At 39.0% G+C, this 22,882-nt stretch overlaps 1 protein-coding gene across 10 annotated transcripts in view; it reads left to right on the top strand.

The window, feature by feature from the left end:
* Positions 1-22,882, top strand: part of ASPH (aspartate beta-hydroxylase) — a 219,514-nt gene that overhangs the window by 61,739 nt on the left and 134,893 nt on the right. For 9 of the 10 annotated variants that reach the window (XM_071207828.1, XM_071207827.1, XM_058275567.2 and 6 more), the window contains 9 exons: positions 987-1,061; positions 4,814-4,939; positions 7,325-7,357; positions 8,287-8,343; positions 8,857-8,904; positions 9,344-9,376; positions 13,165-13,203; positions 13,574-13,609; positions 21,869-21,913. In XM_071207828.1, coding sequence (XP_071063929.1) covers positions 987-1,061; positions 4,814-4,939; positions 7,325-7,357; positions 8,287-8,343; positions 8,857-8,904; positions 9,344-9,376; positions 13,165-13,203; positions 13,574-13,609; positions 21,869-21,913 — 492 coding nt within the window. The remainder of the gene's footprint in view (positions 1-986; positions 1,062-4,813; positions 4,940-7,324; positions 7,358-8,286; positions 8,344-8,856; positions 8,905-9,343; positions 9,377-13,164; positions 13,204-13,573; positions 13,610-21,868; positions 21,914-22,882) is intronic. The other variant, XM_058275570.2, reaches the window with a different exon arrangement.

Genomic DNA, 22,882 nt, shown 5'->3' with positions numbered 1-22,882 from the left:
ACTTATTCTGTTTTTGTCACTGAAGATGAGCTTTTCAACATAACTGATTTCATAGGCATTATTTCATATGACAGCATTTATCATACCCAGTCTAGTGTTACTTTCATTCTCACTAAACATGGATTATGTTTGTTAGAAATTTATAGTAGTGTCAATGTAACCATAACTTCTTACTCATTGTGTGATGTTTAAGTCTGATAATCTGATAAGCACTGTGTTGTCAGAATGTCACTGTCAATGTTGCTTACTTTTGTGGTTTACGTTTACTTTAATCTGTAGTAACCTGTCAGATGGGGCTCTCCAAAGATGAAAGGTTTGTCAGTTATAATATAGGTCTCTCCTCAGGCCTCTTAACTGCTGAAAGTATTTCATCCAATTTTGGCCATCCCCAGTCATCAGGAATGAGTAAAGATACGGGTTGGCCACATATTTTAATCTTTCTTCTCCTTATCTTTCACATTTTTATCTTTATTTCTCTTGTACTTTCCTTTGTAAAAGGTTTGCCATTTCTTGCATGTTAACATTTTATAATGTGAATAAATGCTTTTAAAAGTTTAATTTAAAAAAAAGTTTAGGTATTTATTATCCTTAATAGGATACTAATAGTTGAGGGTTGATTAAGTTTGTTACTAATCTTTAAATGTCTTTATTCTGTCGTTATCATGAATTGTGTTAATTAGAAACCAGAGAGTGTCGTTTTGCTGAGTGAGCCTTTTATTTTTAAAGAAAAAAGCTGCACTCAGATTAGCTTTTTACAAAATCTTAAGGATAAGTCTGTTAACATTTACATTTGCTTACAAAATAAATATTAAATACCATATTTGCCAATGTAAAAAAAAGTAATCTGTAAACTGATATGATAAAGATGTCTAGTTTATCAGCCAAATATTCATTTTAATGTGTATACATAAAGTCATATTTTATGTTTGAGTTCCAAATCAATGTTAAGAAATTTTCTACTTAATTATGTTCTGTAATTATTTTAGAACACCGGGACATCGAAGATGAATTGAAAGAACAAATACAGTCTCTTCTCCATGAAATGATACCAAGAGAACATGGTATGAATTAAAATTTACTCTTTTGTTATGAGTTACTAAAATAATGTTTAATTATATAAAATGACTTGGACATTATTTTAAAATTTAAAAATGTTGAGTCATAGCTTTTGATTTTGAACTTTTAGTCAAAGTTATGAAGGCAAGTATTATTTCTGAAATAGCACTCGGTTTATTTTATATATACCCCATGTCTTTTTAAAAAAAGCTTGTTGCATGCATCTAAAAAAGTAATGGTAGGGATAAGTGAGAATAAAGAAATTGAGACCAAATGGAGCACTAAGAAGAGAAGGAAAGAACAGGGAGTAGGAGAGTAGAACACAACTGAGCAAGCTGTATAGGGCTGTCCAGGTGCCCGAGTAGACCCTCAGATTTTGCATCCTGCTTGACTAGTTGGCCCAAAGCAAAAAGAGAGGAACTTTTCAGTTTATAGTTCCATTGAAAGAGGGGGGAAAAACCATGCTGGTTACTCAGCAAATATGAGGACTCCCCCTCCCTCCATGAAAATTTCTCAAGTGAAGTTCTTTATAAAGAGTATTAAATGAGACTCTAGAGATAAATGTCTTAGGGTTTTATATGGTTTTTTCTTGTTGTGTGCCTTGATAACAGCAGAGGGCTTAACACCAAAATGTAACTCAGGAAGGAGCTTTGACGGGGCAGAAGACTGTGGCACTCTCATATTCCTGGTGGTTTGGTGTGGTCCAGAGTCCTAAAGGGGAAAATGCATGTGTCTCTTAAAAGCGGACAGATTGAGCTTTACCTGGCCTACTAAACAGCCTCTCTAGCCACACTTTATCCCGTGTTAAGGGTCTTGGGGTTGAGTGTAAAGTCTCATGCAGATGCTCTGTTGAGACCAGTGGACACTGCCTTGAAGCTGTCTGCTGATGGCGTTACATCTCTGGGAGCTGGTGACCTTTCATTACTGGCTGCTTCTCAGACAGGAAACCTACTTGCCTTTATTACATATCTGCCTACCTGAGCAAACCCAGGCTTTCCCATCCTGCACCTTCTTTTTTAACCTAATACAAGGAGGATGCAGTCTAAGTAAATAAGTGATTTCAGCATGATGAGATGAACGGTGTGATGGTGAAGCACAGGGCAGTGTGGGGTGTTTCTTGGATGTGGGGGTTAGAGGAGGTTTTCTGGAGGAAATGACACTTTCAGTTAGAAGCTGAGGATGCTGTACAACACGGCACCTTTGAAAGCGACAGGCAGAGAGCCCTTACCTTGAGGATCCGGGAGTGCTCCTGCATGGCCAGCACCGACTGTGTGTAGGTGGAGAGTGAGGAGAGAAAGGGCTCCGTCTGTATCTTTACTTGATTCCAAGAGGGATTGAAATCTCCGAAGGGGGTTAAGGAGTGCTGTGTCCCATCCACAGCTCGAAAAGCAGGTGGAGGGACCCAAGTGCACAGCAGGAGGTTGTACTGATTGAGATGGTTAATCAAACTAAATTTAGCCGAAGGTGGTGATGGAGCAAGTGCAAAGGTGAGGTGGAGATCTGGGCAGGTGTGTGGGGGAAGCCAGAAAAAAGAGGGAGGAATCAGGTCTACCACCCATGCTTTTTTGCATCTGTTCTCTTCTTTTTGAGACTTTCTCCTTACAAAATCACTTATAATCCCTGATTTTAAATATTCTCTGCTGGTGACTTCTGATTATGTACTTGCAACCCTGCCCTCTCACCTAACACCAGGTTCATCCAGCTGCATACTTGACATTTCCATTTGGGTGCTTTTTTGGGCATCTCAGGCTTAAATGTACTGGAAACAGACTTAGAAGAGAACATTTGATTCCTCTGCATCTCACAGTTCCTGCCCTCATGAAAAAAATGTGGTCGTACCCCTATCTTTTATATTGGAGTTAATGGCTTGCCCATTCACTTAGTTGCTTAAGCCAAAAACCTGGGAGTTTCCTTGATTTCTCTCTGTTCTTTACTTCTCACATCCAGCCTGTCAGCAAGTGCTGCCGGCTTTGTCTCCAGCACACACCCTGCACCTCCAGAGCACCGGCCATCGCCAGCTTCTCTTGCCATGACAGCTGCAGTTGCATCCACTTGGAGCTTCCTGCTTCTGTCCCACTCCTCTGTAACTCGTGTCTGAGATGGCCTGTCCCGGCTGTGCCTTCCCTGGTCCTGGCTCTTTCTCCTCCCTGTCACTTCCTCTAGCCCAGCCATCGTTGTCAGCTGGAACAGACTCCCTCACTGCCACCTCCGGGACGGCCCCTCCCTGTATTTCATTCCTGGGTTCAGACCTCACAGCTGCCGTTTATCACCTGTGTGCTAAGCAAAGCACCCCGATTTCCTCATCTTTTTAAAGGGGGCTAATACTACCTCTTCGGTTGGTGTAACAGAATCTAGGAAGGCCTCGGGAAGTGCCGCCTGTTTGCCTTTCATCCTCCCGTTCTGTCCCTGGCTGAGCACAGGAACCCAGAGGCGATGCCCGTGCTGGCTTAGTGTCCCTCCTGAGAGCTGACCTTCCACTGAAGAGTGACAGCTGCACCAGCTAAATTCTGCTAATGTAAAACCATAAAATGGTACTGGAGAGAGCGAATGGAGAGTAAGAAAAAGGAATATGGTAGGAAGAAAAAATAGTGACAGAATTAGAATTGGTAATTGGTTTGTTAAGCAGCAGAAAATCTGAGATGAGAAGAAACAATACAGCAGGCCATAATGAGATGATAGAAAACAAATAACTAGAAATAAATAGACCTACAAAATTTATTCATACTTGAGGATATCTTCATACCACACTAAAGGCAGAGTAATAAGCGAACCTGCCATTTAGTGGTTGTAGCAGTGGAAATAGTAATATTATTATTCTGATTACAGTAATAGTAGTCAGTAATAATCATAAAATTATGTGTGAATACTTATTAGGGGCTGTGCATTTTTTAAATGCCTTAGTTCTCCAAACAATCTGTGAAGAAGTACTCTTATTCTTCCTATTTTCCAGAAGAGAAATTTTAGGCACAGAGTGGTTAAGTAATTTGCCCAGGGTCACACAGCTTGGTGTACAAGAGACTGTATCTGCAGTCATGCGTTCCAGAGCCCACACTCTTAACCACTACACTGTCCTGCTCCATGGAGTTCAAGTCACTGAAGATTAGAGTCTATGAAAGAAAAACTGATTGAAACCACATCAGATTACTGTTGGGAGAATTTTTTATAGCACAATGACAAGCTAAATCCATTGTAGTAGAGCACCATATCTAACATCTACACATTATAACAGTTAATCTTTTTGAGAAAATGGACATCTTTGCATAACTTAAAGGCTAACAATAGGAACCTTTGGCTCACAGTCTAATGCAGGTGTGCAGTTGATACCTAGCACAAAGTTTAGGGATGTGGTTAGCTGTTCTCTGCTGTAGAACTTTTGTGTAGTCATTTAGAGTTGTTACCTGGCAGTTTGTGTCAGTTCTCAATGAAAGGTCATAGAGTGTCCTTTGTTCTGAAAAGGGCAAATATACTAACAATCAGTAATTCATTGATTCATGCATTCCTAAAATATTTAATGAGCCCCTCCTAGGACTCTGCGTGGTCCTCGGTTCTGGGAGTACAGTAGTCCTTCGGGAGCCCGGTCCTAGTGGGAGCCTGTTCTCTCGGATGAGTTGCCCAGAGGAGGGCGGTGGAAGTCCCTGGCAACAGCGGGGGGGGGGGGGGGGGGCAGCCGCTCCAGTGGGCTTGTGTCTAGGCGGGCTGCTGCCTGTGGACCCTGACTACAGACTGCTGTGACTTTGTCTCATTGCCATTGTTAAAGGAGAGGACCTACAACAACAAGATGAGGAACCCACAAGAGAACAGCGACCGGAAGATGAAGATTTCCCTACAGCCAGGGATGGAGATGATAAATTCGAGAACCTAGAAACGGGAACATTTCATGAAGGTAGGGCAGTTTTTTTTTTTAGCCATAAAATACAATAGGAAATTTATAATTACTGACATTTTTCTTAAATCCTTTTAAGACCAATATTTAATTTGTGCCTGTATTAGTTAGCCAAAGGGGTGCTGATGCAAAATACCGGAAGCCTGTTGGCTTTTATACAAGTTATTTATTTGGGGTAGGAGCTTGCAGTTGCCAGGCCATAACGCACAGGTTACTTCCTTCACCAAAGTCTATTTCCACGTGTTGGATCAAGATGGCTGCTGATGTCTGCCAGGGTTCAGGCTTCCTGGGTTCCTCTCTTCCCAGGGCTGGCTTCTCTTTCCTCTTTGTGCTTGCTTTCTGGGGCTCCAGCTTAAGACTTCATCATCAGACTCCAACATCAAAACTCCAACATTGAAAACCCCCAACTCTGTCCTTTGCTGTGCCTTTTATCTGTGAGTCCCCATCCACCAAGGGGTGGGACTCAGCACCCTACTCATGTGGTCCAGTCAAAGCTCTAATCATAACTCAGTCATGCCCAGGTACAGACGAGTTTACAAACATAATCCAGTATCTATTTTTGGAATTTATAATTATATCACACTGCTACAGTGCCTAAAATAATTTTAAGTTGAAGCTAAAAACTTCACTTAAAATGAACTTTTCCTAAAATAAGGATACTGAATTTGAGTCAAGGAAACTCTCAGAAAATATAATTTTTTTTCTCCAGAAGTAAGTGAAATAATTCAGCAAACTACTTGTGTGTTATTCTACTTTTAGGATGCCAATGGTCATAAGAAATTCAAACAACTGAAGAAATATTTGAGTCAGCTTTATGGAAAGGCTGATTTACTATTGACCTATAGAGAAGTAATTTCTGTGATGATGAACATTTTTTCAATTCATGTATACTTTAAAATGTGAGACCACCACTCTTCTATGACGCCCTGCTAAATTAAGTGCACATGCTTTGTTCTTCTGCTATTCTCTCTCCTTTTTCCTTAAAGTAGTCCGTTAAGACCTTGATAACTTCTTGAAAGGTTTTAAACTACACGTTTTCTACTCTGACTGAATTATGTAATTTTATTTAAAATATATGAAAATATAAATTATGTTTTTTTACTTTAAGTACTAATGATTTGTTGTTTATTTAAGATGCATGTTTCAATTCTAAAAAGTAATGAAAGAAAATTCACTGCTGAAATTGGGGGGAAATCATTGATAATACCCACACAAAATTAACCACATTACATGATTCTTTATTCTGTATAATAGTCTTTGGAGCATTTGGTTGTGCAACACCCTGGTACGACAGGCCACAAAAGACCTGAGCAAGAGGTGCCTGGCAGGGTTCAAGATTAGCTAACACTAGGTAAGATTCAGGGAGGTAGACAGAACTGAGAAGCAGACAGTAGATCAAATCTGTAGTGCTAGTGAAGGTAGGATGTCTCTGAATTCATGGATTCAGAGACAGGATCTTGTAAGAACAAGGCACACATAAGATGATAAGATGAACATCTTAAATAGTTTTCAGCTGTGACTACAATTAAGCTAGCCTGGAATTTTTTTAAAACAATGCCTGTGCCCCACCCTGTATCAGGTGAATCAGAAAGTCTGGGTTGTGGGTTGTGAGACCACAAGGACGGATATTTTTAAAAATCTTCCCAGGTGATGTTAAGGTTCAGCCAGGGTTGAGGAAAAACCTGGCTAGACTGTTGCTTTTTATTTTTTCCTGTGGTTCACATCATACCATGCTTTGCATGATCAGTTTGAACTTAAAAGTTGCCTTTTGAAAGTCTTTAGAATTAAAGCATTCTACCTTCATATATCTGTTAAATAAAATAAACCACAGCGATGAGAAGGCAAGCCTCGTATGATTGCAGCGTTTAGCTGTTAGGGGTATGTGGGCTGTGTTGTCAACACAGTTACCCTTTAGCTCCCCAATCTTACAAAGTCTCCTCCTTTCTTCATTGGTGTTTCCCACCTATAGACAGTACTTGTGGTTTAGAAAGCAGTAGGGCTTGTCTGGAAAATAGAACACCGCAGGAGAATGTGAAGTGGACTCGAAATTAGCTCCATTCTTAGTTAAGCCTTGGTTACTGTTACTCTGAATAAATCCACCTCTCTCTTTAGCCCAGGCAGTGGCATCTCTCAGCCTTGGGTTTGTTGCACGGCACAAATAAGAGAATATGTAAAACGCTATGAAATGTGCACCGAATGAGAGAGAAGGAGTTTTAGCAGATGTCTAAATGATACATTCATGTTTTATTTTAATAGTTATATGCTTTTAAAATAAAAATAATAAACAGATTAAAAATATACAGAATATTTGCAGAGTCTATACAGTATATATTCACATATCATTTTGTGAAAATAGCAATACTGATACTAATATTATTTTTTCAGAAACTGAGGATAGTTACCACGTGGAAGAGCCAGGTGAGATTTAAGTACTAGTCTTCTTTGATTAAAATGGGTCTTTTCCTGTAAAAAGATTAGCTATCTGTCTATCCATCTTGGTGAATACAGTTTTTGTGCTTTTGAATTGTTCCTGAGGATGAATTTCCAGTAGTCGGATTAAATGATACAGTGCAGTTGCACCTTTGCAGCCTTAAATTGTAAAGTCAATGAACGCTTAATATTGTGTATTTTCACATGTCCCTTAGAAGGTAAGGCCACGCCAGAAACTGATGCATTGCCTTTCAGTGAGCTGTGGTGCCAGTTTTTCTTCCAGTGTTGGAATAGATCATGCTTTCCATGCTCGAGGACCATGTGATGGGGCTGGCTTGAATTTAGGACTCGTATTCAGAAATATGTATCTGTAAACACTAGAAATGCACTCCACTCTGGGAGAGCACACTCCACCGGAAGTACTTGAGTGTTGCGTCTACAGGGGAGAGGAAAGTCGTCTACAGGGGAGAGGAAAGTCGGAGCTGCCTCGCCCAGGCGCTCCCCGCAGCATATGCGCATGGAGCTGGAGCGGAATGGTGCAGAGTTCGCCTGCATGGTTCTTTCCCTCTCTCTCCCCCATCTCTCTCTCTTTTTCTCCCTCACTTTCTCACCCTCTCTCTCAATTTTGTTTTGTTGAATATTGTTAAACTTCCAAAAAATTAAATAAGAATATTGCCCCACTATTTTGTGGTTTGATTATAAACCTACAAATGATGAGACTATTCATCTTTGTACTTGGCTTTTAGCACAGTTAGTGCCTGTTTGTTTCATGAGTGAATGTAAGTTTGGACACCATTATGATTTGAGCGTACATTTCTGTTACCCCCTAGAAATTGTTTTCTCTGTTCTGGATGTCTATTTTGATTCTTCTTAATTGAACCATAGCTGTAATTTCCTAATTATTTCCTAATTTATAGCTTCACAGGACTATAATCAGGATATAGAAGAGATATTGTATGAAGAGGAAAATCCAGGTTTGTGACTATTAAGATTATTGATACCTCTTTTTCTGTTTAAAGTGTTGGCCAAGGCCACTTTAGCCCAGGACTGACTATTCACTGATTCTTTATGGAAATCAGAAAACTCTTTATAGTACTCAGTCATTTTTTCATTCCCAGATATTTATAGCAATTTCTGAATAATAGTTAAATATTGTATGGAAGAATTACGGGGGGAAAAGAGATGTTTTTCAAACCACCATAGAGATTGTAGTCCTTGTTGGCAGGCTTCTGGGGGAGATGTTCGGTGTTTAAGAGGCAATACGATGTGGTAGAGAGAGAGGGGGGCAGAGCCAAGGTCTGCCGCTTTCTGTCTTTGTGACTTATCAAGCAAATTGTGGAACTTTGCTCAGCTTAAACTTTCCTAGATGGTAATACCTATCTTACAAGGTTGTGGGGATTAGAATTATGTGAATCTTACAGAGTGGAGTCTGGAAGGCTTTAAAGATTTCTTTGTGTTTGACCAAAGTATCTATTTTTTCTTTTTAGATTCCAGTGAACCAGAAGTAGATGGTGAGCAGCTGCACCAGGATGCAGGTATTAGATGGATGTTTTTATTAAATTTTTAATGCTACTTAATGCTGTTCAGTTGCAATGTTATGATTACACAGTGATTTTCATTTCAAAGGCGTCAAGTAATTCTAAGGTGACCTTTTGCCTTGTAACAAATTAAGAGGAAGAATTTCATGCTTTCCTATTTCATCTCATGTACCACTGCCGCCACAGCAAACCAGGATGTTACTACCTAATGCTACTTCTGTTTATGCCAATTTGAGGAATTTCAATGAAAATAATGTACCTGCCTTTCTTTTAATTGCTTCTGGAAGGGTCATTTATTTATCACTGGCTGTGCAGACATAAATGTTTAAAGGAGCAGAATTCTGTATTTGGGATTAAGGTCCTTTTTTAGCTAAGTGGTTACACCAAATGACTCATGTAATACTTATTTTTGGTTTTATTCTTCCTTTTTTTGCAGATGATGTAACATACCAAGACTATGATGAATCAGGTTTGAAAATGCTGCTTAACCTTAAGTAACCTATTTGTTTCATAATCTAGCAAGATTTTGACTACTGAGTATGGAGAATAATGTTTTAGGCTATACACATCATAACTTAAAACATCCAAATGAATGGCAGTTTTTAAATACTTCACTTGGGGAGATTGTTTCCCTATTCCAGTGACTTCTCCAGTGCCTAAATAATTTCTCAAACTCTTTACAAGGTACCTTAGGAAGCATTTACAAATTATTTAGTCTTTCGACTAAAATTTATCTGCTGCTTGAACAACTAGTTAAGAGTTCAACCACTCTAGCTGTTTCTACAAATTAACCCCATCCTCTGGTAAATATGACTTGTCTGCCACAAATGAGAATATACAGAAGTAATAGGATTCTGGGCCTAAAGATAGTATGAAGAAAACGGTTCTGGCACATTTGTGGCATGAGCAGCATCAGAGTCAATATTAGCGCCCCTTCAATATTAGCACTTCACATGCTGTTTTATTGGATGCCATGTAATGGATTATATTTTCCCTGTTTCCCAGATGAGAGAAGTGAGTTTCAGAGAACAAAAATAATTTGCTCAACATCATGTCACTAAGCATGATAGAGCCAGTGATATACCATTGTTATTTCAGTGTCTGCAACGATAACTATAGAAGGAAAGGAATCTCTTGGGTATAACTTTGGGTATAAAGCAAAAAAGTATGCAGAGACGTGTAGTGATTGATCTGTGTATAAAGGTCTTTCTATGCCCTAGACAGTTTTAGGGCTTGGAATTCAAATATGAATAACAGTGGAGGGTAATCTCATGAGAGCTGGCAGATTTCAATGGAAGAAAATCAGGAGTGGCTGCGTGTAGACCTGATAGGCTAATTTATTAAGACTGTTCTTTTAGGACTAGAAACCCTGCTAAGACCACCCCCCACACTGGCTATTTCTAATGGGATTTGATTGATACTACTGGAAGAAACCAGGGTTGTATCTGATTTTTTGTTTGTTTAAATAGGAAATTAAAGAAGTTAGCCATTGAAATTGCGTGTAGATATTCTTTTCAATTTTGAATTTGGAGGAGAAAATAGGGTTTGGAAATTAAAAGTTGCATACATAGGTGGTATTTGAGAAAGTTATCTAAATTTTGCCAGTCAGTTTAGTGTTTTTCTAAACATACTGGAAAGAACATGTATAGAGTGCAGTGTGCATGCTACATGTAGAGAACTTTAAAATCCTACTTGAAAGAGTATAAAATTAGATACCATGCAAAAAAGGTTATTGTAAATTAAATATCTTTTCATATGTACAGTATCATAATGTAATTTAAAATTTTAACCAAGGGTAATAAATATAACCCAAGAGATATGAAAATTTAGTGAGTTTGGCCATAGAACATAAACTTCTTCAAACAAAATAGATCTAATAGAACAAAGAAATTGTCACTATATGACAAAAAGATAACTTTGTAGAAACTGAGAAAACAACCTAGGGAAGCCAAGTGACCAAATAAACGTGAAAGTAGGGTGAAAACAAAGCCAGTTTTCAGTGAAAGAACAGAATATATTCTGTATTAAACTCTCTGTACTTCAGAACCCTGTAAACATGTGATTTGATAGAGCTGTAGAGGGAACCAACTTTCCAGAGCAGATATCCTGGAATGTACCAGGTGTACTTGGGAAGCTACAGTTAAGTCTTTAAACCTAATTAATTTATTTATACTCTAGATATTCATTTAGTATCTGTGTCCAAAATCTCTAGCACCAGAGCAAATCTAGTGTGTATTTGTACATGGTCCGTATTCTCATGGACCTTATATTTTAGCAGGATGATAGAAATTAAATAATTTTAATTTAGTATTTTATTACAATTGTGGTAAGTGCTGTGGAGAATAAGTACATTGTACAATGAGGGTATATAATAAGGAGACCTTGCCTAGTTTGCAGGGCTGGCGAAGGCTCTCCTGAAGTTTGAGTTGAATGTTAGGGCAATTGACCAGGCAAGGGGAAGGGTACCTGGAAAGTGGTAGGTAGTCTTGAGAGTGTGGTGCGTGTGCGTGGTAAGACAAGGATCAAGTGATAAAGAAGATTGAGAGGAGAATATGGTCATGTTGAAGTCCAGGTACTGTAGGTTTGGAAAAGGAAGAAGTGTTGCTAGCCATGTAAAGTAAGAGCTACAAGATGCCCACTAGATTAAAAGGGGTGCTCCAGTGGTGACATCAGGGCTTAAGACAGACTGGAGTGTGGTGAGGAGAGGAAGTGAGGAAATGAGACAGCGAGTGCATATAACTCCGAAGAAACAGATGTGATATAGAGGTGAGAGAGGACAAGGGGAAGCAGGATCAAGAAGGGGATTTTTAGTTGCTTTAAGTCAGTAGAGACTTGAGCTTATTTAAATGTTGGGGATTCAGGGTGGCAATGAGCACACATGCACTGCTCCTCCATCTTCTAAATGTCATTAGAAAGGACAAAAAAGGATGTGTTAAAAATCATTACCTGGGAAGTAGACGTGGCTCAAGTGATAGGGCTTCTGCTCACCATATGGAGGACCTGGTTTTGATCCCTGGGGCCTCCTGGTTACAAAAGAAAAAGAGACAGTGTGCCCTTGCAGTGAGCCAGTGCCCGCCTGGCTCACCACGCGCCCACGCAGTGAGCCGAGTGCCCGTGTGGTGAGCCGAGTGCTCATGCAAGCGCCCCTGTGGCGAGTCGAGTGCCCACTTGGTGAGCCAGTGCCCGCACAAGTGGGCCACGCAGCAAGATGGTGCAACAAAAGAGAGACAAGGGGAGTCAAGGTGAAGCGCAGCAGAAACCGGGAACTGAAGTGTCGCAAGTGATAGGGAACGTCTCTCCACATCAGAGGTCCCCAGGCTCTAATCCCGGTGAATCCTAGAGGAGAAAAAATGAGAAGACAAGAAAAATACATACAGAAAATCACCCAGCGAATGGACAGACAGCAAAAACAGCAGGGTGGGAGGGGAAGGGGAAAAATCATTACCTGCTAGTCTTCAAGACTGGCAATAACACCTGAGTCATACTAACTGCTTAAACTTTTTTGTTGTTAAATGAATTAAAAAGAACAAATTTATAACCGTGTAAGGAAATAAGAAAGTTTCTTTTAGCATGCCAGAAAATTTGAGGCAATGTGGGAAGACAGAAAAAGCAGGGATCAGAGTGCCTGGGAAAGCTCGCACCCATGGGGCACAGAGAGGTCCGCCGAAGCCCTCCCTTGTGCAGAGCAGTGGGGAAGCAGTAAGGCCGGTGTCTTAGTAAGAGGAGAAATGGGCTGTGGGCCAAGGTCAGGGCAATGGGACTCACCAGCCTGCTGGTAGAGCCTGATTCTCAGGGGCTGGCAGCGCAGGATTTGTCCCGGGTGAAAGATGTGAGTTGTTCCTCAGGGTGCACTGGCCTGGTGAAAACTTGGATTTGGAGTGATAAGCAGGGTAGCGCTTTAGTTGACTCAGAAGCTCCACCCCAGACATGCAGAAAATTGCAAAAGGAAATTCAGTGCCCCGGGGAGTAAGACAAATGAATGAATCCTCCCAACAGGTGATTAGGCAGGAACTGTTATTTTACTCATTTTATAGAAAGGAAGTCTGTATAATTATCCTATCTCACGGCTAAGAGGCTGACCTAGAATTTGACCCCAGGCCCCTTTTACTCCAGACCCAACTTCCACCTCCTGCCTCTGTAGCCTGCCCTTCCCAGAGACTAAGTCCCTGAGATCCGAGGCGCAGAGTGTGGTCACATTTGTGTTACTGTGAAAGTTACACAACACTTAAGGGTAATTTTTTTCTGTTTATTTTATAGTGTATGAACCTTCAGAAAACGAAAGGATAGAAATTTCAGGTAAATTTTTCTCTGTGCAACTCTTTCCTGCAAGTCAGGCCCCAGTATTTGTTAAACTTGTGGAATAAAGACTAGGTCTGTAAGATATTAAAGAAATTCTCAAGTCACTGAGAAAGTAATTGGGTATTGCCAATGTATTTATTCTGTTTATGATACAAGCTTTTGTGTCACTGGAGATAATAATATCACCCTATTTGATGTACATTATAATAGAAATTAAAGTTGATATTCCAATATAAATACTTGTGAATCTCTCTAAGAAAACTCAGTCAATAAGAGCCAAATTTAGGCCTCTGTGTGGGTATGAGTTAATTTGGGGATCTCTGTGGAGGTGAGCTAATGTAAGAAGTTTTTCCTTTTTTTTTTTCAGATAATGTTGTAGAAGACTCAAACGTAATTTTAGAAGGTATGTTAATTTTATAGAACTGGTTTTACTTCCCGTTTTAAAATTGTGTTCATTTAATGAGTTTTCTTGAGCACTCACTATTTGACATCATATGGTATTCAGGAGCAGTGCACAAGAATAAATAAGACACACAGAGTTCCTGTTTTCACTGGGGCCAGCATTGCATCCTAGTGGTGGCACAGATGATAAATAATCTAATTAAGGTGATGAAAAGTCAATGGCAGAGATTAACAGGGCACTACACTAGAGAATAGCTGATGGGGGCGAGGAGGCTCTACCAGCAGGAGTTGGCGGGCGGCTCTGAGGAGGCGATCTAGTGAGAAGGGCCTCCTCGGGCAGGGAGGGGCTGGGAGTTGGGTCCCTTATGTTGAGGGATGATTTCTTGAGAGTTTACAAGGTTCTTTCATGTGCATTATTTTAGACTCTGAGGGGGAGGTCAGGCAAGTACATCTTTATAGTTATTTTCCAGATGAAGAACAGAGACTTGAGCGAGCCCAGGTGACTTGGCCAAGGTTACGTGGCCAGTAAGTGGTAAACCAGCACTCAGCCAGGATTGTGACCTGACGGAGCCTGCAGGTGGGGCATGTGCTTAAACCACAGCAGGTGGCCACCGGAAGCAGCATATCATGGAGAGCTGCCCAGGGAATTACTCATAGAATTTATTTATGATTAGGTAGCCTTCGGTTTTCAGAGTAAACTTCACTGCTTTTGAGCTTGATTAGACAGAATGGATAATGGTATAGTCAACTGAAATGAGGGGAGACAGAGAAGAGCAGGTGTGCAGGTACTGGGGGGTGGTGAAATCCTCTCCATTGTCAACTTGGGATTTAGAAGAGACCTGATGTGGGCAAGCACGGTTTATCTCCGTATTCTCACCTGGATGGAGCTGGGATTTCTCCCACCTCCCATTACTCAATTTTCTTAGTATGAAAACTATTAATGTTCTGAGGTATACGCTGATTATCCATTTTTTATTCAGTTAGAATGAGAAATGGAAAACCTAAAATCCCTTAGAACCACATCCAACCCTCCCTATATATATTGTTTTATGTAAAAGAGATATCATCAAAAGATGCAATTTGGCCTTTCTTTCCACTTCTGCTTCTATCACTACTGTGTATTAAAAGTACAAATGTCAAGTAGGTAGTTGGATAGGCCAGGCTCAACTAGGTGGGCAAGATCGGGGATGGATATACATGTTTGGAGGCATAATCAAGAAGATGGTATCAAATCCCTGGCACCTCAGGTGGTTATTTTGGAAATGAATTGAGTGTACAGAGAGTAGAGGCACAGTCCCAGGACTAAGCTCACAGGAACCCCCCAACTTTGTGAGGTTGGGTGGAAGATGTACAGCCAGTGAGGCAGGTGGGGAACCCATGGAGAAGAAGGCATTATAAAGGAAAGAATGAGTAATGTCCAGGCTGCTGAGGAGCCTGGGAATTGCAGACTGAGAAGTAGCAGTTGTGTTTGGCAAGGTGAGGATTGTTGGTGATCTTATCAAAGCTATTTAGTAAAGTGGTGAAAACCATTCTGAGGTGGGTTCAAAAAGTACTGGAGTAGGGAAGCGGCTGTGGCTCAATCAGTTGGGCTCCCGTCTACCATATGGGAGGCCCTGGGTTCACGTCCTGGGGCCTCTTTGTGAAGGCGGGCTCATCTGCTCACTGTGGAGTACCGCCCAGCTCGCAAGTGCCACAGAGAGCCGACTCAGGAAGGTGACGCAACAAAAGGGAGACAAGCAAAAAAACGTGGAAGAGCGCACAGTGAATGGACACAGAGAGCAGAGAACAAACAAGCTGTGGTGGCGGGGGGTGGGGAGATAAATAAAAGCTAAATACAGACACAGAAGAATGCACAACAAATGGACACAGAGAGCAGACACCATGCAAAAACCTGCAAGGGGGGTGGTGAAAAAAAACACAGTACTGGACTAAAAATACAGGTTGTATGACTAGATAATTGTCAATTTGCCCTGAAGCAATTCATTAGCTTTTTCTTTTTAAAAAATCTCATTGCATCATAACCAAAATACATTTCAGTTGAGTTAAATTTTCAGAATAAAGTTAGGTGAAAATTTAATTTACTTGGTGATAATAGGCTTTCTTAATATAGCATAAGTGGTGGAAATAACAGAAGAAGTGATTACTATTTTGAGATACACAATAAAAATGTACCTCAAATGACAAAAATAAATCCTGAGGAAAATATTGGTGAAGTGGGTAAAGCACTATATGTCTATAAATTATTAATGAACAGATAAACAGTTTATTAACAGTCACAACACAGGAACTAGCTATTTAAAATAGAGAAAATGTTCATCTTCACAAGTAAAAAATGTACAAATTAAAATTAGGTAGAGTTGTTGAAAAAATTAAACATATATTTACTCTGCCCAAGAGAAATGAAAACATGTCTACATGATGATTTGTGCCTGAATGTTTATAGCAGCATTATTCATGTATCCATAAAAATGAAAACAACCGAAGTGTCCATCAGCTGCTAAATGTGATATATCCAAACAGTGTCATACTATTAGGTTGGTGCAAAAGAAATTGTGGTTTTGAGCCATGAATTTTAAATCATTATAACTAGGCTAAAACACATCTTTATTAATCAAAATAGGAACCATTACAATTAACACATTGTTGTCAACAGGAAATAAGTTTCCTTGTTCCTGTAGTGTAAAAATCCGTGCTTTGGGATTCGGGGAACTCTTGGAAAGCATTTTCTTCATCCTGCTGGTGTGGAAGCGTTTCCCTGCAAAAAAGTTGTTGAGATGCTTGAGGAAGCGGTAGTTGGTTGGCGAGAGGTCATGTGAATATGGCGGATGAGGCGAAACTTTGTAGCCCAATTCGTTCAACTTTTGAAGCATTGGTTGTGTGACTTGTGGTTGGGCTCTGTTGTGGAGAAGAATTGAGCCCTTTCTGTTGACTAATGCCGGCTGCAGGCATTGCAGTTTTCGGTGCATCTCATTGATCTGCGGAGCATACTTGCATGTGCAATGGTTGCTCCAGGATTCAGAAAGCTGTAGTGGCAGCAGACCACCAAGTGACCATGACCTCTTTTGGTGCAAGTTTGGTTTTGGCAAGTGCTGTGGAGCTGCTTCTCGGTCCAGCTACTGAACTGGTCATTGCCAGCTGTCATATAAAATCCATTTTCATCACTTGTCACAATCCTATTGAGAAATGGTTCGTTGTTGCACAGAATAAGAGAAGACGACACTTCAGAATGACAGTTTTTTTGTATTTTCGGTCAGTTCATGAGGCATCCCCCTCTCTAGCTTTTTCACCTTCCCAGTTTGCTTCAAATGCCCAACTCTATAATGGTTGATGTTGAGTTCATCCGCAACTTCTCGTGTAGTTTAGGAGGATCGGCTTCGATGACTGCTCTCAGTTGGTTGTTGCCAATTTCTAATGGCTGGCTACTATGCTCCTCATCTTCAAGCCTCTCGTTTCCTTTGCAAAACTTCTTGAGCCACCACTGCACTGTACGTTCCTTAGCAGTTCCTAGGCCAGTGGGTTGTTGATATTGCGAGTTGTCTCTGCTTTATGACCCTCCCCTCCCCTGCTGTTTTTTTTGCTGTCTGTGTCCATTCGCTGTGTGATCTTCTGTATCGATTTCTCTTCTTGCCTTCTCGTCTTTCTCCTCTAGGATTCACCGGGATTTGATTCTGGGGACCTCTGATGTGGAGGGAGGTTCCCTGTCAGCTGTGCCACCTCAGTTCCTGGTTTATGATCCACTTTTGAACTCAAATAAGAAAATTGCTCAAATTTGCTTTTTTGTGTAACATCATTTCCATAGTCTAAAATAAATATAAACAACAAATAATAAGTCATTAGCAAAAAAACATAGTGAGAAGTGCACATTAAAGTGAAGTATAACAGGGAAACGGACTTGGCCCAGTGGTTAGGGCGTCCGTCTACCATATGGGAGGTCCGCGGTTCAAGCCCCGGGCCTCCTTGACCCATGTGGAGCTGGCCCATGCACAGTGCTGATGCGCGCAAGGAGTGCTGCACCACGCAGGGGTGTCCCCCGCGTAGGGGAGCCCCACGCGCAAGGAGTGCACCCGTAAGGAGAGCCACCCAGCGCGACAGAAAGTGCAGCCTGCCCAGGAATGGCGCCGCCCACACTTCCCGTGCCGCTGATGACAACAGAAGCAGACAAAGAAACGACGCAGCAAATAGACACAGAGAACAGACAGCCGGGGGAGGGAGGGAATTAAATAAATAAATAAATCTTTAAAAAAAAGTGATGTCTAACAATACCACATTTATTTAAGAATGTATGCCAGTATCATACGGCAAATTTCAGCAATGCAAAACTGCAGTTACTTTGCACCAGCCTAATACTTAGCAATTAACAGCAACAAGCTCTTGATCCATACAACGTAATGGATGAATCTCAAAAACATCACACAAGTGAATGAAGCCAGACACAGAAGACTATATAGGAAAGTCTAGAAAAGACAAAATTGTAGTTACAGAAAATAGATGAGTACGTGCCAGGGGTTGGGAATGAGGTTTGATTATAAAGGGATACAAGTGAACTTTTAAGGTAATGGAAATGTTCTAAGTCTTGATTTTGGTGGTGGTTACTTAACTCTACCGACATTTACCACATCTCATTGAATGGCACACTTAAAATCGATTAATTTTATTATATGAAAATCATACTTCAATAGAGCTGATAAAAATTACATAGAATTAAATTTCCACCTATTAAAGTAGCAGTGATTAAAAAACTTGGTAAACTTCAGTGCTGATTAGAGTTCAGCAAGTCGAGAACTCAGAAGTAGACCCTTACATTTATAGTCAAGTGATTTTTGCTAAGATGGTTGAGCCCTCCGAGCTGGGCCAGAAGAGTCTATTCAGCAAATGGTGCTGGGAGAACTGGATAGCCATATCCAAAAGAAAGAAAGAGGACCTCTATCTCACACCTTCTATAAAAATTAACTCAGAATGGATCAAGGACCTAAATATAAAAGCTACAACCATAGAACTCTTAGAAGAAAATGTAGGAAAACATCTTCAAGATCTTGTGGTAGGTGGTTTAAACCTTACACCCAAAGCACAAGCAACAAAAGAAAAAATAAATGGGGCCTCTTCAAAATTAAACACTTTAACATCTGAAAGGACTGTCAAAAGGGTGAAAAGACAACTGACTCAATGGGAGAAAATATTTGGCAATCAAAATCTGATAAGGGTTTAATATCCATGATATACATAGAGCTCATACAACTCAACAGTAAAAAGACAAACTACCTGATTAAAAAATGGGCAAAAGACTTGAATAGACATTTTTCTAAAGAAGAAATACAAATGGTGATGAAACACATGAAACAGTGTTCAACATCACTAGCAATTAGAGAAATGCAAATCAAAACTACAATGATTTATCATTTCACACGTATTAGACTAGCTGTTGTTAAAAAGTCAGAAGACTAAATGTTGGAGAGGATGTGGAGAGATAGGAATGCTTATTCAATGTAGGTGGGAATGTAGAATGGTACAGCTACTGTGCAAGACTGTTTGGCAGTGCCTCAGTGAGATGAATACAGACTTGCCATGGTACCTGGCAATACCATTATTAGGTATATGCCCGGAAGAACTGAGAGCAGAGGAACGAACAGATACCTGTACACTGATGTTCATAGCAGTATTATTCGTGATTGCCAAAAGTTGCAAACAATCCAGGTGTCCATCATCTGATGAGTGGATAAACAAATTGTGGTGTATACACACAATGGAATATTATGCAGTGGTAAGAAGAAATGAAGTCATGAAGCATATGACAACATGGATGAACCTGGAGGACATTATGTTGAGTAAGGCAAGCGAGACACAAAACGACAAATATCATATGATTGCGCTATTATGAACTAAATATGTTGTGTAAACTCATGGAGTTAATAATTAGAATATAGGTCACTAGAAAATAGAAGGTAGAGACTAGAAAGCTGAGGGTTAATCCTTGTAGAATTGGTAAAAACGTTGTTTGTAAATCTTTGGAAATGAATAGAAATGGTAAAAGCACATCATAGTGTTTGTAACTAGTAGAACTATTATATCGGTATGCCAGTGGTTGAAAGGGAAGTCTGAGGTCATGTATATACTAGAAGTAAAGCTGAAAAATGTAACAGGACTGTATAAGATCGTAAACCCTCATGTAAAACACAAATATGAATGATATTGCATATATGGCTGTTTTTACAAAATACAAATACCAATATGCTAGAGAGAAGGAAACAGAATAACAGCTATGTAGGGCTGGGGAAGCACAGAGAGAATGAGATGTGATGAGTTTGCTTTCTGTTTATTATTATTCCTGGAATAATGAAAGTAAGAATAAATATGTGATTACACTGAATACCATTGATTGTATGGTATTTATACTGGATGGATTTATGTTTTATTAATATGTATCAATAAAATTGATTTGTTAAAAAAATATTTAGAGTTTGGAAAGTTTCCAGCTTAAATGTTGGGTAGTAATTACAATTTTTTTTCAAAAAAATTGAAAGTCAGAAACTTCTTTGTTGTTCAAGCAATAAGAAGAATATGTTGAAGTTTAGTAGAAGTAAAGGAAAAGATATGTTATGAGAACGAGAATTGAAGGATTCAGTGCATTTAAAATTCTTTGTAATAAAAATTACAATTCTTATTTACAAAAATTACAATTCTTATTTTGTTGGTAAAATCAGTGCTGATTAGAGTATAGCAGGTCAGACACCTCAGCCATTGCTGAGAGAAATAAAAACTGATGTAGCCTTTCTAAAAAATTGTATATATTTATTAGGGTCTTCAATGTCCATTAAAAATGTGATTACTCTTTTATGCGTCAACCCTAAGGGAACAGAAATTAGAACCAATAGGATTCTATAACAATATTAAAGAGTTAGAAGCAGTATTTTTATAATAATAAAAAAATTGCCACAACCAAAATACGGAACAATAATGGACTGGTTATAGAAATGTACCTGTGTGCCAGAATATTACCTTGCCTTTAAAGTCATGTTTGGCAAGAGTAATTAAGATGTAGGAAAATAGGTGTGCTAAGGCAAAGAAAACCCACTGAAGACATGAGGTAACATTATAATTACTGTATATTATCAGTTATGGTGGGGGGTAGTAAAAAGGCTGGAATCATAGCAGAAACTAACATTTATTGAGTTCTTTTATTTTGTTTCAGCAACTGAGACTTGACCCCAGGCAGTTTGTTTCCAAAATAATCCAATAAAACAAAACCATGCTATTAAACACTCATTCTGTTGCCTCTATAAGAAGAATGTAGGACAGTGGTTAGTGGGAACATGTATAATTTTTTTTGGTTTATTTTTATGTAAAATATTTCCATATTTTCAGAAATTGTTGTTTGTGAATTGTTTCCAAAATCTATTTTTTGCATGCATTATTTTATAATTAGAAACATATTAATGCAAGAAGAAAAGTGATTAAAATAGCTACATAAATATTTTGAATTTTAGAAGATGCTATTAAAAATTCCTCCTTTTATTCAGAACTTATTACAATTTTTAGAGCACGAAAGGAAAGATGTCATCATCTTACTTCTGGATTAAGAAACTGTTAAATGGTTTTTCCTGTATGAAGATGTTAGCATTTGATATCATTTCATAAAGTCAATCATCAGTTCAATATGTCTTTATAGCAATTTATGATGCCTACAGTATCTTTAGTTATAATTGGATTGAAGCAGTCAGGGTCAAAGATAAGATGTTAAAAGTTCACATTCATATTTTTGGGTATTTTAGAATATTTTATCTTGAACATTACTTTTCAAAAACAACTTTATTAAGAATAGAGTTTGATTTTAAGAATCTATTTCAATTTTATTTCCTTGCATTATTTATTCATCTTGAAACGAGTCATTTGGTAAAACACTGTAAAGAAGAAAGAAGATGCTTAAGTGTCTGTTCTCAGCTCTCTTATCAAGTCTGATTGAGGTTCAAACCTAGGTTTTATCCTAGTATCTTTTTTGATGGGAAGTTGAGTTCTGCGGTTGTTTAGGGACATAATGTTGTAGTACTTGTCGTACAGAAATTTGAGAAATACAGAACATTTCCCTAAGTTATATCTATATCTGCTTTGTTGTGATGATGTAAAATGTAATGTTTTTATGAATAAAAGAGTTTGTAAAAATAGTCCCCATACTTAAATACTGGTAATCTGTACTACTAAACACAGAACTTATTGTTAACTTATTGGTCAACAACAAGTAAGAGATTGTAATTTTTCTTGATTTTAGAAGTAAATATCCCCCCTGCAGAAGAACAACAAGAAGTACCACCAGGTATGATGTTTTGTTAAATGTACTGTACTTTCCCCTTATGTTTAATTCAGAATATGCTGTTGATGCTAACACCAGCTTCATGAAATAAATTTATGAAGGGTAAAAGTCCTGACAGAAGGATTAGCTGTGTTTAAATTTAAGGAGAAAATATTCCTACGTTTTGATCAGTTGAGTCAAAGTGATGGAAAATATGCATCAGATTCAGTCTAGTACATTTTTGTTGAACAGAATTTGAGGAGTATTAATGATAAAAATACCATTAAAGGTGGTCGTAATAGTAGAAGGTAGATTTTTTTTCCCTTTTTGTTTCACAAGCTATTTGATGCAGGATATGGTCTCAAAATTGGCCTAAGATGGAAATTTAATAATGCATACATTTGGGATATTATTCCCCGTTCTCCCATTCCCCAGCTTCCTTGAAAGCATCATTCTTTGCTCTCAGGGCTTGTCGTACCACGTGCTCTGTCCTTTCTAGCTCGACATATTAAACTCATTTCTCTGCTTTTCCCTATCTCCCCCCCACCTGTCCTTTCTAGTCATCAGTGAATTTAAAAGCATGGGAAGAACCTTTTAGCTAATGCCTGGGCCTTCAAATGTATTTTAGAGATGATGTTGACCATACCTGCAATCACTAATCTCTTCTCACAGTGGGGAAGAGTGTTTTATTAAGAAAGGATTTCCCATGTCCTACCTCTTTCTTGAATGTATTTCTTCTTGTTTCTATAGTTGTCTTCATTTTTTTCCTTTTGTGTCCTATTTATTTGTTCAGTCTTTACGTGAATTATTTTTCATATTGTACCTAGTGTGAGTTCTATAACATTGCTATTGATTATATTAGAAATAATTGTGCCTGCCAAAATTTATGAAATATTGAATTTCAAGAAAAAAAATTACCTTGGTAGCCATAGAATACTTTTAGTTGTTCATCAGCTTATCTTTGCTTATTTTATGATTGGAATCTTTTAGGTT

This window comes from Dasypus novemcinctus, chromosome 14, assembly GCF_030445035.2.
Source record: "Dasypus novemcinctus isolate mDasNov1 chromosome 14, mDasNov1.1.hap2, whole genome shotgun sequence".
Classification (NCBI taxonomy): Eukaryota; Metazoa; Chordata; class Mammalia; order Cingulata; family Dasypodidae; genus Dasypus; species Dasypus novemcinctus.
The sequence above is the reverse complement of the archived record's forward strand: the minus strand, read 5'-3'. Positions and strand labels throughout refer to the sequence as shown.